This window comes from Melospiza georgiana, chromosome 6 (assembly GCF_028018845.1).
Source record: "Melospiza georgiana isolate bMelGeo1 chromosome 6, bMelGeo1.pri, whole genome shotgun sequence".
Classification (NCBI taxonomy): domain Eukaryota; kingdom Metazoa; phylum Chordata; class Aves; order Passeriformes; family Passerellidae; genus Melospiza; species Melospiza georgiana.
In genome coordinates this window covers 921242-937609 of record NC_080435.1, presented here as the reverse complement: position 1 = coordinate 937609, position 16368 = coordinate 921242, and the positions used below count along the sequence as shown (strand labels likewise).

At 35.8% G+C, this 16368-nt stretch overlaps 1 protein-coding gene across 15 annotated transcripts in view; it reads right to left on the bottom strand.

Moving 5' to 3' along the window:
• The window catches only part of GPHN (gephyrin), a 261241-nt gene that overhangs the window by 119616 nt on the left and 125257 nt on the right, over window positions 1–16368 (bottom strand). For all 15 annotated transcript variants that reach the window (XM_058027375.1, XM_058027378.1, XM_058027377.1 and 12 more), the window contains exon 4: window positions 5568–5660. In XM_058027375.1, coding sequence (XP_057883358.1) covers window positions 5568–5660 — 93 coding nt within the window. The remainder of the gene's footprint in view (window positions 1–5567; window positions 5661–16368) is intronic.

Below are 16368 nucleotides of genomic sequence, written 5' to 3'. Positions count from 1 at the left end.
GAAGAGAAGAGAAGAGAAGAGAAGAGAAGAGAAGAGAAGAGAAGAGAAGAGAAGAGAAGAGAAGAGAAGAGAAGAGAGAGAGGAAGAGAAGAGAAGAGAAGAGAAGAGAAGAGAAGAGAAGAGAAGAGAAGAGAAGAGAAGAGAAGAGAAGAGAAGAGAAGAAGAGAAGAGAAGAGAAGAGAAGAGAAGAGAAGAGAAGAAGAGGAAGAGAAGAGGAAGAGAAGAGGAAGAGAAGAGGAAGAGAAGAGGAAGAGAAGAGGAAGAGAAGAGGAAGAGAAGACAGAAGAGAGCACTCTTCAGCCCTTTGTAAGTCAGCTAAATCAGAGTGGAATTTCTCAAGACACAGGTACTTCTATAAACTGACAGTGTGCTGTGTGGTGCAAATAATTTGTATACTGCTGCTTCTCAAGAAACTGGTAATAGATGTTTAGTGAAAACTGTTCTGCAACTAAACATATAAATTTTGCTATAATCACATGCCTTCCAAGAAAGATTAAAAATCTAAACATACAATTTTAAATTGAAGCATTATGGCACATAAATATATTTGAATTTTATAACACCAAATACAGCATATCAAATAAGAAATGTTATTGAAAAATAAAAGCAGACGAGATAAAGACCTAACCATATAAGCTAGAAATTGCCTGGAGGACTGAGTAAAAGCAGGTGTACTTTACAGAGTTGCTGATAAACTCCCAAAAGAGTAGCAGGGAATTTGGAAGGGTCTGTCAGAGAGCAATCTGCTCCATTTAAGTACCTTTGCTTGATAAGATGCACGTAGCAAGGTTTTGTAATGCCAACCCTCCAGAAGCAAGCTGGGCTGGAAACAATTTCCTAAGAACTATGAAGGCCTCAAAAAGGTCAGATGTCATCCATACACAGCACATGTTGTTATGCAATAGCTCACCACAGAAATCAAAACTTAACTCAGAGCAAGACCTCTATTAAGAAGATATGAAAAAGCTGCAGTTTTAAAAAGAGACTACAGAAATATTTTCTTAAAATAGCTATAAAATTGGAGGGTACCTGGAATACTGAAGGGTGAAAACTGAAACATTAGCCTGGGTTATTAGAGGCTGTACAATTTCATATTATTCCTACCACAAAATTACTTATGTCCCATGTGAGATGAAGGCTTCATTCCTCCACACTATGGAGCCATGCCTGAAGTGACAGTTTGTAAAATAGAAATTATTTTCTTTTGGTCCAGTGCCCAGTAAATAAATATTGCTGAGGAAGAACAGAAGTAGTCCTATATCCACAATAAACAATACTAGAAATCCTGCTGCTCTGGAAAAGCAGTATTTGAACCAGGGAGAACAAAAAGCTCCTATATATTATTTCTAGTTTAAGTTGCTGCCTATTGAATGGACAATGTTATTTGAAAAGTTTAAGTCTCAGTGGATTTGGGTTACTTAGATGGAATGAGTTTGCTGTGAGAGTATGGGTACAAACATGACTATCCATTGTGCCATAAGCATCTCATTTCATTAACAAAGTTAAAGTGGAAGCGAACAAAACACAAAAGAACCACATAAAACCTGAAAATAATAGAGATCAAGAGGGTTTCCAACATTACTTGAGACAGAGGAATAGAAGAATATAGATATTAAAAATAGTCTGCAGAAGTAAAATGTAATTTGAAGAAAAAATCCATAGGAGATACCTTAGAGAATGGGGAAGAATCAAATGATAGAGAATTTGCATTTGGCAATAGTTATAAAAATGCTGGTGCAATTTTGAACTGAATATAAAAAGGCATACTACAGAAGGATTGAGACTTTCTTCTATCCAAACATGGCTTCTGTGTGGTATTTGGAGTATTTGTTCATCCTGAGCGTGATTTTTCAGAAACATTGACAAATACGAAGGGAGTTCCAGACAACAATGATTTCTTTTCATGAGTTCTTACAGAATAAGTACGCATATATTTTCAGACTAAATGAAAACAAGTATGTGTCTAAATACATTTTAAACCAGTCCAGAAATATTGAAGAATATAAACAACAAGAACTGAAAGAAGATTCACAAATTTCCAGAGCACTCAAAATGACTGTAAGGAAACATCTGTCTAGTGTTACATGCTGGAAAACAGCTCTTCTGTGTTTTTTATAAAGTATTATCTTAAATCTTAGGGCTCAAAATTACCTGCAGTGTGGATGAACTGCTTGTGAATGCACACTGTGACACAGTTCAAGAACGTCCATCATCAGCTGAGGACAAAACATTGATTTCCACTGCTATTATCTAAGTACATAAAATCTCATAGATGGGCAAACAAGACTTGCACAGGATCATACTAGAGACAAAGGATAAGAAAACAGCTAGAAGACTGTTGGCAGACAGACAAGTGAATTTTTTGAATGTACAGTTTTGCAAAAGAATAAATGTAAAAATATAGAAGACAGAAAAACTGAGCAGAGCCCCCATATACATAAGATTTTTTCTTTCCCTTTTTACTGAGCAACAGCAACAGAGAAAATACATTAGTATTGCAGAAGGGTACCTTAGTGATTGATAAAAATGCTGCAAAAGTACTTAATTTTTTTCACAAAAGTTAATGTATACTGTTATCAACATTCTGGAAGAACTACCACTGAAGTATTGTAGTTCCAAGAAATAAATGTATGCATAAGGAAATACAAAATGAAAGTTCCCTAAATAAACTTGGGCCATACTTGGATCTCTGTCCAGTACAACACTTTTAAAATCAACAAGCAGACTGTATGAGCAAACTCCAGCAGAGATTTAAGGACTATTCCCATAAATTAGATGCGAAATTATCTTGTAAAAAAAAAAGTGTATCTACAAAATTAGGCTTACACTTCAGCTTTAGTACAAATGCAAACTACCACCAACTGCCATAGCAGTTAAGAATTCCAGGATTCACTAGTAATGCCTACAACACACTAACTTTCAAATTCAGCCATCCATTGAGTGAGTTTGGTTTTTTAAATGTCCGCAAACACTTCATCACTTCTACTTGTGCAGAAAGTGAAGGATATTCGCACTGCTCAAGCAAACTGACCCTCAAAATGTGAATCGCAGGAACCACTTCAAAAGCTCCTCTCCACACACCAACTAGACTGAGGCTATAAATTTATGGATCAGAGACAGGCAAGGAAAATCACATATGCTGAATATTCCTAAATTTTCTAGCCCATTACAAGAAAAATCGTTACTACACATGACTGAAACAACCTGGAATGGTTCTGGTACAGTGTTCAAAAGGCAAAGTGAGTGGGGAAAATACCAATTTTTTGGGATGCTTAATTACATATTTCTGAGATAGCAAGAAGCCATTTTAGCTACATTATGCTAGGCACTTAGTTTCATTTTTATCAATAATTACAAAAGTCAATTAACATTAAGTCTTTGGGCTGCATTATTATTGGGAACTACCTTTATTGTGTATCTACAATTATATATCTGTAGAAAAGAAACAGAGAAAGCTGCTTTCTAATCCAAAGTACAGGGGAATTAAGGAGAAGTAGGACTGAAACATACCAGTGGAAGGATGATTCAACAGACTACTGTATCTATTCTAAGGAAAAATAGTAAAACATTTTCCAGTATCAAATTCAATTCTTAAAAGTTTTAAATTAACATCTTAAAGGTGACATCTCTATAGCATAATACCATGGCCACATCCTTTCATTGTCAGCTCAGTGATGAGAGCTTGCAGGGCCAACACCATACACACTAAGGTTGAAAACCAATATCTACATAAATGCAAGTCTTCCTAAAGGCTTGTTATTGCACATTTCACATTGACATAATGAATTTTCCATTTTTGGTTTTTTCATTGACCCAAAAGACATAAAAAATGGGGACAAAACTTAGGCTTCTTAGTATGTTTTTGATATGACACATACTGGCAAACTAATTTTCTTCCCTTAAAATAATTTTTTCGACTGAATGATGTAATAAATCCTATCATAGGAACAATGTTTGTCATCACAATTTTTTAATAACCTGGGATTCTATATCTCCACTGAGATTAGACTTAATCCAATTTAACTAAATGAAAAACAACGCAAATTTTCTTCAGTACAAGTTATTAATGATTTTTATATCAATGTGATTTTATTACACAGAGACAGTAACAACTCAGATAACTATCAGAATGGCTTACTCAACAAAACTGATGAAAAAACATCCCTACCTGTGTTAATTAGTATGAGTAACAGCAATGCAGAGTAAAGAATATACTGGGCGTTTGTGCACAGAGTTCTCATTTGTTTATTTTTTGTGCCATATGCTGCTTGAGAATCTGTAGCTAATTTTCTGCACTGGCTACAATGCTTTGTCTGGCACTGCTGCCCAGGCTTGACCCCGCACAAAGGAAAACTGAAGCAGAAATTCATGCCTCCTTCCACCCAGTCCCGGTTACACAACCTTCAAAGGCATTATGTTAGTTTGCAAGAAAGAGACAAATTTAACCAACTCACTTTTCACTTGTGGCGCCTTTAGCAAAGGGAATAATCTGCAAACCAATTTTCACTACGTGCCACACTGTGTCCATCTTATCATTATTCCCATTTCCTGATACACAGACTGCCCCCCCAGGTTTTAGTTACTCTGGTTACTCAAGGTTTCTATTCCCATCAGAAGTAATGAACAGGAGCATTTTGTTTACATGTTTCTCTAGTTACACAAATGTTATACAATAAATTTAAAAAATGTTTTTAAGTTCCTAATGGAAAAAAAAAAAATTGAACTGCAGGCATGTGACAAAACACACTTGTAAGTAAAAAGCATTGTAGGTATGCTATAAAGAACTCAAATCAACTGGAGAGTCTAAGAAATCGAAAACATACATGAGTACTTAAAAGAAATCTAGGTATGTTTAATTGTGCAAATAAACACAACTCACTCAATCTTAGTTCTGCCCTTTAGTGAACAAAATTACACCAAATGAAAGATGTGATTTTCAAAGTTCACGTTAATCTAATTTGGAACCATAAATAACAAAATACTACAAGAACAATCACACAGTCATTTCACATGACAACTCATGGCCATAAGGTCAGGTTAGGTTAAGCTTCTCATTTTTCCCCCCTTACTTCAGCTTAATGTGAGTGTAACGTAGGCAAATTTCCTGAGCAACATTTACTGGTGCATTACCTCCACCTCTGTGCCTGTTTAGATTTTTCTGACAAGCAGATCCATCTCTCTTATGCCACTCTTCCTTGCACAAGACACAACAAAAGCCACACAAAACTTTGCTTAGCAGTGTTGTACTGCAGTGCTAAGGAAAATGACGCCACAAAGCCATTAGAATTTTGTTTTGTGAGGGGACTGGAAAACCATTAAACTGTACCACATTTTAGTTTGAAAATTGTTTTGGCTCAAGAACCCAAGGTCAGAGTAATTCTCTTGTGCTATATTTTCTATTACTTTTTTCTGATTCCAAGTTGTGTAGCACTTGACCCATCCACAGATACTGCAAAGAAAAGTTGCAGAGAAAATTAAAAAAAAAAACAAACAAAAACCCTCCCCTCCTCCAGACTCATGCATTTTTGCACCAAAGGGCAGATTTTTCTATTCCAGGACTATCTCACCTCTGGAGTGACATCTCGCGGTGCAAACCCTGTTCCTCCCGTTGTTAAAATCAAATTAAGTTCCTTTTCATCACACCAATCTATCAGCGTCTCCTGAAAGAGAACATGAATCCTGTCAGATGCAGCAAGAAATGGTTTTATCAGATAATACCTGAAGACTTGAAATGTCTTAAAACAGAGACACACACAATATGGGGAATTATAAACCACTCATGGCTTTTTATACAAAGATTTTAAACCAATAATTATTATCAAGATAAGACAGAATAATGCAAGTATCTACAAAATATTATTTTGCATATAGAAACTAAAATTCAGTTCTCTATCTCTTGACCTGAATTGGAAAACAAGAATTCACAGTTATTAATTTCTACCGTTGTTTATTTTGATATATAAATATAATATTCTTTGATGCACATTAACAGAGTATGTAAATTTAATTTGGATTACATAATTGATTCTTGTAACAGTAACTTTGGTTTGCATGCTGCACTTTTTCATAGCCTGAGAAAACCAAGAACCACGTATCTGTAAGCCTAACTACCCAAAGATTCAATAATGCACTTGATGCAGTAGGTGATGATCTACAATCATCTTTCCTACATTCCCCTAATAACTCAACAGGAGTGTGCACACCCATTCCAGAGCTGGACTGAGAAATCTGTCATTCAAATGCAATGACTTACAGTTCTGGAAAAGTCATGACACTAGAGAAGTGTTTAATTTGATTTAATATGTTCATTCCAAAAAATGACTTTTTAAACTAGTTTTCAAACTGTGACAAAAATTTGACATAAGCAGAAGACTTATTTAATGTTAATGTGATTATCTCACTTATCCTTCATACTCGACTGTGGGCCAGCACAGCAGGAGCATGTCTGCCTGGAGTGCAAAATCCACTGTGTTACCTTAAGTACACTCATTACACAGTAAAGTATCATCTGCAGAGATCATGTCAATTATTGAGAGAGTTATCCATGTTCTAGCCAAGAAACAACATTATTTGAAAATGCTAAGGACAAATTTAAGTTTTGGGAGCATTACACTGGGGAGGAAGGAATAGTTTTGGAGATTGTTGGCTTAAAGCTTATTATTTATCACAAAATTAGCTCTGGGAAATATAGCAGTTTAAAAAGCTTAAAATAAAATGTCTGGAACAATTGAAAAAGTACACCAATTTAGGTAATCCTCAGCTGTATTTTTGCAGGCCTAGTACTGCTATGTAATTCTCATGTAACAGAAGGATCTTATACAGACACTTAAAAATTACACCTAGAATAAACCTATGTCTGACTGCAAGCCCCACCACATCAACACATCCAAGGATTACTAGAAGTGGCAAAACCAAAGGTTCTGTCTTTATTTCTCCTTCCTTTACTCATTACTTCCACTTCCGCTTTTGTATTCTCTCTTTATTAAAATCACATTCATCTTTTCACTCTACACCTTTGGAGAATAACTCTCTAATTCACTGGGTGGTAAGTGAACATACCAGAAGCTTGTTATATGAACATTTCAAATAAGCTTGGGAAAGGAACAAGGATAATGCCTCAAAGTTGTACGTAAATAAATGAACTAGTAACTATAGCTCTTGTGTTACATTTTGAAAAAAATGTGAATTATGGTAGTAAAATAATTTTAGGTCTTAAAATTCTTTGCTTCAATAACACAGTTACACATTAGGAAATTTCTTTCAAATAGGTGGCATCTCTATCATCTAGAAACATATTTGTCTTTACTTAAATAGGTACACATTTCAGAGAACACTTTGGAGAAGCTCAGTTTTTGGCAAAGTTAGACCTTAATATTGTATTTATTTTAAAAATTAATATGGTCAGGGAAACATCTTCCTATAGAAAACAGGATGGATAGATTTTCGGCATTTGGTTTGGTTTTTTTAAAAGCATAATTAAGCTTTGGATAAAATAAAACCTGCTAAATTTCTTTTAACAAGCAAATAGATCCTTCCTCTGTTCTCATTTTGCTACAGTTCAGTAACACTTCCATTAACAAAGGGAGAAAAGTCATGTGATATCCTACAAAAAACTAAAGAAATTAGCATCCTAACCCTTCAATTAAACTGAGCAATAATTAAGTGCCTATTCCTGCTACTGCATCAGTGTACCTAGGCAGACTCCTAGATAGAATTCTCAATCAAGTTCTAGTTACAGTAAAGAAACTTTCAAGCTTTCAAGTAGGAGACCTTTAACTACAAGGCAGCGAGTTTGGGTTTCATTGTACTTTAGAAGTGCAAATTCATCACTTAGATATTTTAAAACCATGGAAAAATACCCAAGGCTTATATTCAGCTTATTTATTTTCTCGCTAACCCAAAAAACTGTGTCCCCATGAAATATTCTCATCTCTGTAAAAGTATCTAAAAAAGGAAGCCCCACGCTCATCAATTATGAACAAATTGTGGACTCAGAACAGGTAGATTCTGTACTGGCTTTGCAGGGAAATGAATTTTCTCTGTCTTCAAATGAAGATTTCTCTAGGCAAGTGACCTGATATTTGGCTTTACTGACGCCATGCATGCAAAATTATTATATAACATTTCAACCAAAGAAAATTTAATTTAATATTTTTATGCATATTTCTCCTCTTCTATTGTTTCACTTATGATAAGCTTTCGAGAGAAAATGGCTAGGTCAACAGATTATGTAAAGCACTATTATTTCATTCAAGCCATTGGAATGATGCTGATGGATACAAAATACAGTAGCTGGCTCTGAAAACAGTCCAGTAAAATTACCACCAAGTTTTAAAAAGCCAGAACAAAGCTACAGAACTCCAGGGGGGAAAAGACCCCAATCAATAAATAGCTTAATACTTTTAAAAATTAGTATTCTAGATTAGGCTTTATCAGTTATTTTCCAGGGTCAAGGTGTAACAGAAATGAAGTCATTACAGACAGTTCCTCCACAAATATTTTCATTTCAAAAGGACGCAGCCATTTCAGATTTCACTGAAGTCCTAAAATAATTATATTAATTATGTCTTTCTGATGCACAGAAGTAAAATGTCAGGCCAGCTGTCTCCTTAAGCTTTAGATTAGATCTAGTTCCCTGTCCTCTTTAGCTAATTTCTCATATTTTCTCTCTCAAATACATTTAAATTTCCCTCACTGAAATGAGTAAGAAATCCTTAGGTATAACAAACAACCTCTTTCCATCTCTTGCTCCAAAGAGCTCTTGCTTCTATCAGCTCCCTCTCTCCCACAACCTGGAACTACTCATTGGACTTTCTATGCACTGCCCAGTATTGAAACTACTTCAATTATAACACTACTCAACAAAAGCTTTGTTTATGGTGCTTGAATTTTCTCATGACCAGTGTTAATTTTACCAGCGCAGAGAAACCTTGCGTCATTTCTTCTCTTAGTCTTTCACATGTGAATTTATTGATTTAAAGACCAATAAAGATCATTACCTCAGGGAAACAAAGCCTACAGGTACGGCTCAGTGCAGAGACCCTATGCATTTAGGCAGGAACGTGCTTGCAAATTCATAAAGGCACCACCACATCAGGATACACTAAGCCCAAAAGCTGTACAGATGCATTTTGGTGGCACCACACCTAAACTAGTGCTACCTGACATTTCAGTCAGGGAGCTGCTTGGCCACTCACTGACATATTTCCTTCTGCGGAGCTAACTTAAGCATCTCCAAGCCCAAGACACAAACCTGCCATTAGTCTAAGCTGCAATGAGCAAGCCACAAAATTTTGGTAATTTCCTTTTGTATTTCAAACTAGTTCCAGGGCTCTGATTCTTCCCTATACCACACCCTGCCTTGATCTACAGTGTTCAAGAGAGAGAAAATACATTATGCTTTCATTTGGTAGGGTTGTCCAGCAACGCTTCATGATTATCATTAGGTATTGTTGTATTTCTAGTAACTCCTCTTCGTTAATAATTTCTGTGGGATAATGTCTCACCATGATGCACAAGAAACCTGATCACAAGATACACAATTGCAATAGACAGGGAAGTGGGCTATTTCATACCTCCATCCTTTAATCTCTGCGTAAGTGAACTGGAAAAACAAATAGGGATTCCTTTCTGGAACGAGAGGAACAATGCCCTAATCTTTAAAGATAACTAAGGTTTGTGGATTACTTATCTTAGCCAGAAATTTAAACTTGAGACAGGCTGCAAGTCTCCAGTCCTCCTAGCACTGCCGTCTGGTGGTTTTTCACACAGACATTGGGACTACGAGCCTTAACGGGAGCAGAAGCACTACAAAGCACATGAAAATGGTCATTGTGCATCACATTAAATGCCTACATAGAAAAGCTGAAGTCCTGATGATTTTTCCTTTTTTTGATGCTACAGTCTATGGCACGTCATGCCTTTTTTTTATTGTCCTATTTTTGCCATCACTGCCCTGAAAGTGTGGTAACACTCCCACATGTTTATGCTTCCAAAATTACTAGAATATCTTCCTTCAAGTTAATATTCTGGTGCTTACCATTTAGATAAGTACATATACGTTTTTTTGATCAATACATAATTTACTTTATAATACAAGGTTTGTAAAAATAATTCTCAATCCGCATACGTATTTTCATATACCATAGCCACCAGAACATGACATGTACACTGTTATAATTTAAAACATCCAGAAAGAACAGGGAAATACTAAAAACAGTATAAACAGGGCAGGATTTCATAATGAATCCAATGAATCCGTACAGAATTCTTTCATTCTATATTCAGTATTGAAACTAGTTAAACAATTCTTAATTCCATAGTTAACAAAGATGTTTGGCATTTTGGCCCATGCTAGATTTTTCCAGCACAGTGCAATTGTGAAGTTATTTCACCTTATATGCATCACTAATCATACAGTAAGTAAAATATATAACAATTTTGACTGCTGAACAAATATAAGTGTTAAATATGGATCTTAACTATGGAAAAAGTATACATTTATATACATTGGACTTTGAAACATAGGTAAGTCAGTATAAACTGGTTTACAGACATGCATACTATCCAGAAGTATTCTCAAAACAACTTCATGTGACTTAAAAGATCACTGTGGCTTCCAGGACAAACTACTGAGAGTCTTCAGAGATGGAGAAGCTGTGTTCTCCAGAGTAGATCTCAAAATTACAAACTTTGTAAAATTATGTAAATTCTGCATTTGCAAGCAAATCCTGTTTACTTTAGGAAAATACATTTTTAAATGCAAGGAGAAACATAGGACAGTATGTTTTTAAATGAATAGTGATAGTTTTCCTTAGCAAAATAAGTTAAATTAAAAAAATATTCATATATGAAAAGCCATAATAAATATCCATCTATTTTTCTTTCACACTTTTTGGGCTCAAGCTTGAAGAGCGTACAAGATAAATTTCATGTATGATGATTTAACATCATCACAATGAAGAAACTGTAATGAATGACAATATGACAAGACAGATCAAAGAAGAGAAATTCAGCACAGACAGAGATTTTCTAGGAAAACTGGATGTAGTTTCAAGCACTGAGTTCCAGGAATGTAAGAATTAGCACATTAAGATCTCATTACAATCTTTACTTAGTCATGTAGCTTGGACTACCCCAGAGCCCAGCTCACTAAAGTTAAGCCCGATTCTATGACAGGAAAGAGCATACATGAGTCAGAAATTCATGTCACAGCACACAAAGCAGGAGAAAAGAAGAATGAAAAGTTGAAGTAATCCATTTGTCCCTCATTGTATTACTCAGCAATTTGAATCTTCTCTATTCTGTGGATCATGGCTTGTACATTATTTTAAAATATAGACTGGGGACTATGCAAGAACACAAATACCCATAAAGAAAGGCAACGAAGTAAAGAGTGGAGTACAACATTAAGTTTGAAAAGCAGGGAAGGTCTTTGAAATGTTAGCATATTCTTGGAATTAATTTCATATATTTTTGCCCTACTTCTTGTGAGGGTTTTATTTCTCATGCTAACAATCCTTTACTTATTGTTCAAAAGGTTCCATGAATTGTGGAGGCCTGAAGATACTCATGTGTGGAGCAACAACTTTCCAATAAATCAATTTCAAAATTATTTAAGAATTTCATAAAATTAAACATTAAAGCAACATGAAAACATGTGTGTTGTTTTCTATTACCTCCATTCCTTTTATCCTTTCCTCACCAGCAGAAGGCAGAAAGTAAGAGAAATGTTAGGAATTTGTTCAGTGTAATCACTGTAGTCAAGAGACTTGAATGAAATGCAATTATGTATCTTACTGTGTCTAAATACAGATTTTCAAATTTTGAGATTTTACAGAACACAGTAAGTCATCTTCCAAAGATCCTACAGGTGAATTTCCAGTTTTCAGCATCACAGTTATGTTGCAGTTGTTTTTTTAAATACTAAGCTAACGTATTAAAAGACGTCATAAAAATGTAACTATTTTATTGGAATGCAAAACTAAAGGAGGAATGGAATAAAAATGTACTCTATAAACGGCTTACTTTTTAAATGGAAATTTAATTACAGGCGTTTTCCATTTAAAGTAAATTGCAGCTATCAAGTATTTCAAGGTTCAACATACCAATGCAGCCTGTAACATAGACTTTTTAAAGAAGTACTTCATGTCTTCTAAAGCCTACAATTCAAAGTAATTAGCCCTAAAACAGAGGGGAAAAACAAGTAGGTTCTGAAGTGCAGTTATCAACAGAGTTCATCTATGCAAACAAGTAAGGGAAGTCTAGCAGAGAGAGGTGCAAACACTGAAGTGTCTGGTCAAACCATCATGTCTGGAAGAGCCAACACTTTCAAGAGCTGAGACTGGCAAAAGAATTTCTCATTAATTTGATGGAGAGAGGAAAAGACATTTGAGGCCATGTACAAGGTCAATTTCCTCTCAGAAAAACAAAGGAAAGGTTCTTATTTCAAGCTACCTACCTTGACACACTAGTCTTAGTATGCCTATACTAAGTATAGCCATACTGTAATTAAGAAAAATAGCGAGTTGTTGTATGATTTAATAAACTGCATTAAAAACTACAAGTAGATTTAGGTCAGAACAAACCATGCACACAAAGGCACAAACACCCTTTTCCTTCTGTACAAAAATCTGCTCCCATCTAATGTTGGTGCCACTGGATCCTCCTAGAGCCAGGCTGAGGTTACCCACAGGGAAGGACTGGGCACCTGGCATAACAGCTTTCTATCTACAGATGCTTGGAGGAAGAGATGGAACTCAGAATTAGATACTTTCCAGACCTGTCTGTGTCTACCAAGACCTTTACTGTTGACTCTGCATTTGGCAGATATACACATAAGTGTAGGCCAATGTGCGCATGTGCTCATTTTCATCTAATGAAAATGTGTCAGCAAAAGCACCAAAGCTCAATGTGTCTCATTTCTGCCATGTATAAAAGGCATCTCGCTAAAATACAATATTTACTCACTAAAATAAATATTAGAGTTATAAAAATTCTGGTTTTCTTAAGAATTGAAAACAATTAAAAACTTAAGAAAAGACATAATGCCTCCTTGCCATTATCACTTTTCCTAGTGAGAATCTTGAGAGTTGTTTTTTTTTGATTATACAAGTATAAAACCAAATAAATGAATCTAATACTATTTACTAACTACAGATAGACAAAAACTTTCTCCATTTTTTAAATTTTCTTAAATTAAAACAGCACTTCAAAGACCTGTTATCACAAGAATACGTGCGTGGTTTTGGAGCCATAAAATTCAGATTATTGGGCACAACAAGATGGCTTTTCCCACATTTTCTTCCCCTTTGCATACATATAGTGTTCATCTAAGGTTGTTTAGAAAACTATTCTTTGTGTTTTCTTCTCAGAATGTGCAAAGGCAGCTTGATACTACAGACAAATCAGTTACTTTGTAAAACCAGAGCTCTTCATAGTATTTTATGTATGTGTACCAATACCTACAGCACATGTATCTCGTGTCCCACAGACCAGAAGCTTCAGCAAAGTTTGCAGGCTGTAACTAAGCCCAGATAAATTACACCTCAATCTTATGGAAAAGGCAAAGTGATAGAAAACCAGCTGTAAATTTCTTTGAGTTGCCAAGCTAACATTAATTGCTACAACCTTAAGGAACTGGTAAAAACACATCCACCATATTTGCAAAGGTGACAGGTCTCAGAGAAGTCCCAGTACAAATGCCTCAGAATCATATTTCTGTAAAAGCCCTCAACTCACTTGAAAATAATCATTTGCAGAATTTGCATGTGCATATTTGCATGCAGGGACAAGTACATCTCCAGTTTAAGCTAGGTTATGCCCCATGTCCGCTTGTTTAATTAGCAGGAAATGCAGTGAATTAGAAAATTACTACAAGGCTTCTATGATTAAAAAGAAAAAAACACATGAGGTCAGCTGTGGAAAAAATGTTTAAACTCAAATGTTGGCTTTCCTGCAACTAAGAAATTTTAAAGATCAATACACTGGTATAAACAAAACTGATTCTTATAGATTTCAGTTCCATTTCTAGCCTCATTTTCTAATAGTAAATACAATCTTACATGTTACTTCACACACTTTGCTACAATTGTGAACGACATTATTTTATTTTTTAAATTATGTTACAACTTAGATGATCTCAAGTTTTCATGTAGCTCTCAATAGAAATGACAAATTGAATGGAATGAGGATATTTAAATATCTAAATAAGGTTAGGATGGGGGGAAAGACAAGAGATGAGACCATTAGAGAGATAGGGAGCTACTCAGTGTAATGCAGTTTGTGGTATAAATTTCCCCCCATGTGTTGTTCATGCATAGCATCCATGGAGTCAATGAATTAAATTGGTTTTAAAAATGAAATCTACTGCTTTACCTGTGAGAATACAGTAAAGAAAATTTACCTACCAATGAACAGCTGCAGTACTTTGAGACACTTAGTCCATACATATACTCTAAGAGTGGGTGGGCGTGTGGCCTGCCCTGGAGGGGCACTCCCACTCCTCCCCTCGTCCTGCTTGAGGCACTGACACACTGCCACCACTGCAGTTCCTCTTAAATGCACAACCAAACCTGAAAGAGATTCAGAAAGAGGGGAAAAGCAGGTAGGAGACTAATGTACATGCAGACTATACCGCTCAAAGAACACCAGTTACTGATGAGTAACCTTTCTTCTTTGAGTCTGCATGTACATTCCCACAACGACTCGCTCTGACCAGTTACCTTTGCCTTTTCCCATCCAGGAGAAGGCCTGAGGACTCCCACAAACAACTGCAGCATCGCTCCACTGAAGGCTGAAACAGCCCTGGACCCTATTAGACTGAGACAATGCCGGGTGAAAGCAAAGAGAGAACTCCAGGTGACCTTACAGCACATGTCTAAATACCATACAATATAGACACCAAGTTTATCCAGAGATCTAACAGAATTTGGTTTGGCCACATGAAATTCCTTGAGTCTACTCAGAGACAGAAAGGCACCTAAACAATTATTATGTGAAGTCAGCCGAACTTTTTGATACTCCCACTGTGCAACAAGAAGCAAACTAGAAAATTTGGATCTCTGAAGAGAAATTATAAAGGCCTTATGAAATCAAAAATATAAAGTATAAAATTCAAACAAAGAAGCATAAGATCTGGAAATAAGTATTGAAGGACTAATTTTCTTGTTACTCTGGGTCTTCAAGAAGGACTCCTGGATGACTGAAGAACAGATATTCTGCCCATATATAGGTAGTATGTAAAATAGCAGCTATTAGGACCAATATGCTTCACTAGCTGGCTGAGAAAACTATTTCCAAATGCACCACTTTCCTAGACACCAGCAGAAGGAATAAGCAGAAGTAAGAATTAAAGATTTCAAAAGGGGAGAAGCAGCCACCATAATACAGTGGTTTTCCACTGCATGAACAGTGGGAAACTGTCATCAACCATGAACTATTCAATACATCCTGATCATCTCCTAGGAAGATGTGAATTGTGAAATGTGTGAACATCAGTGTGCTCAACCAGAGAGAGCAACCTGGTAACCTCACCAAAACACAGAGAGAAATCAAAGGAACTACACATCACAAATATTCAGAGAGCTGAGATCAAAGCAGCAACAAGCATGTCATACAGACATTATCATTTTCTCATAGAGTATGCATGCCTAGATTATACTTTCCTGCTACTAATTATCATTACTCTGGAGAGAAGCAAAAACTGACCGCCCTAGAGACTGATTAATGTTTTGGCTTGGGAGTCCCAAGATTGCCACAGACTGAAGAGCGAGGGAAGAACTAAAACACAATTTCTATGAAGACTACAAAAGAAGTATACTCATTGCTGCCCATGACTATACCCACTATCGGAACAAGGTGAAATCACAAAACAGAAACCCCACAGTTTTCATCTTTGCTGAGTATTTCTCTTTATGTTTGCCAGTTGTGGTAACTTACAATCAATGCACCATAAAAGGAGAATCATTTTACAAGCCTAATCCAAATAAAATTGCTGTATGGATCTATTAAACCAGGCATCTGTATGACATGCCAAAACAATAAGAACATTTTAGCACAACCAAAGGCAGCATTGCAGAAACTGTAACATTCTTGTGTACTGAGAAACAAGGCCCTAACCTAATACTTTAATAGATAATAGGTTCCTCCTGAGTTGAAATCATTGCTATCTTGTGGCATACGTAAAGGTTATGGTCTCCTTCCTACCCAAAATGTTCTGTATGTTTAAATAGTCAAATAGAGTGCTATGCTTCACTGTATGAAAAATGAAGCTTCAATAATGCCTGAGTCTATTAGTCCAAATGATCAGTGTGGGGGGGAAAAAGGGCAGCACAACGATAATAGATGGTTACTATTATAATAGCTCCT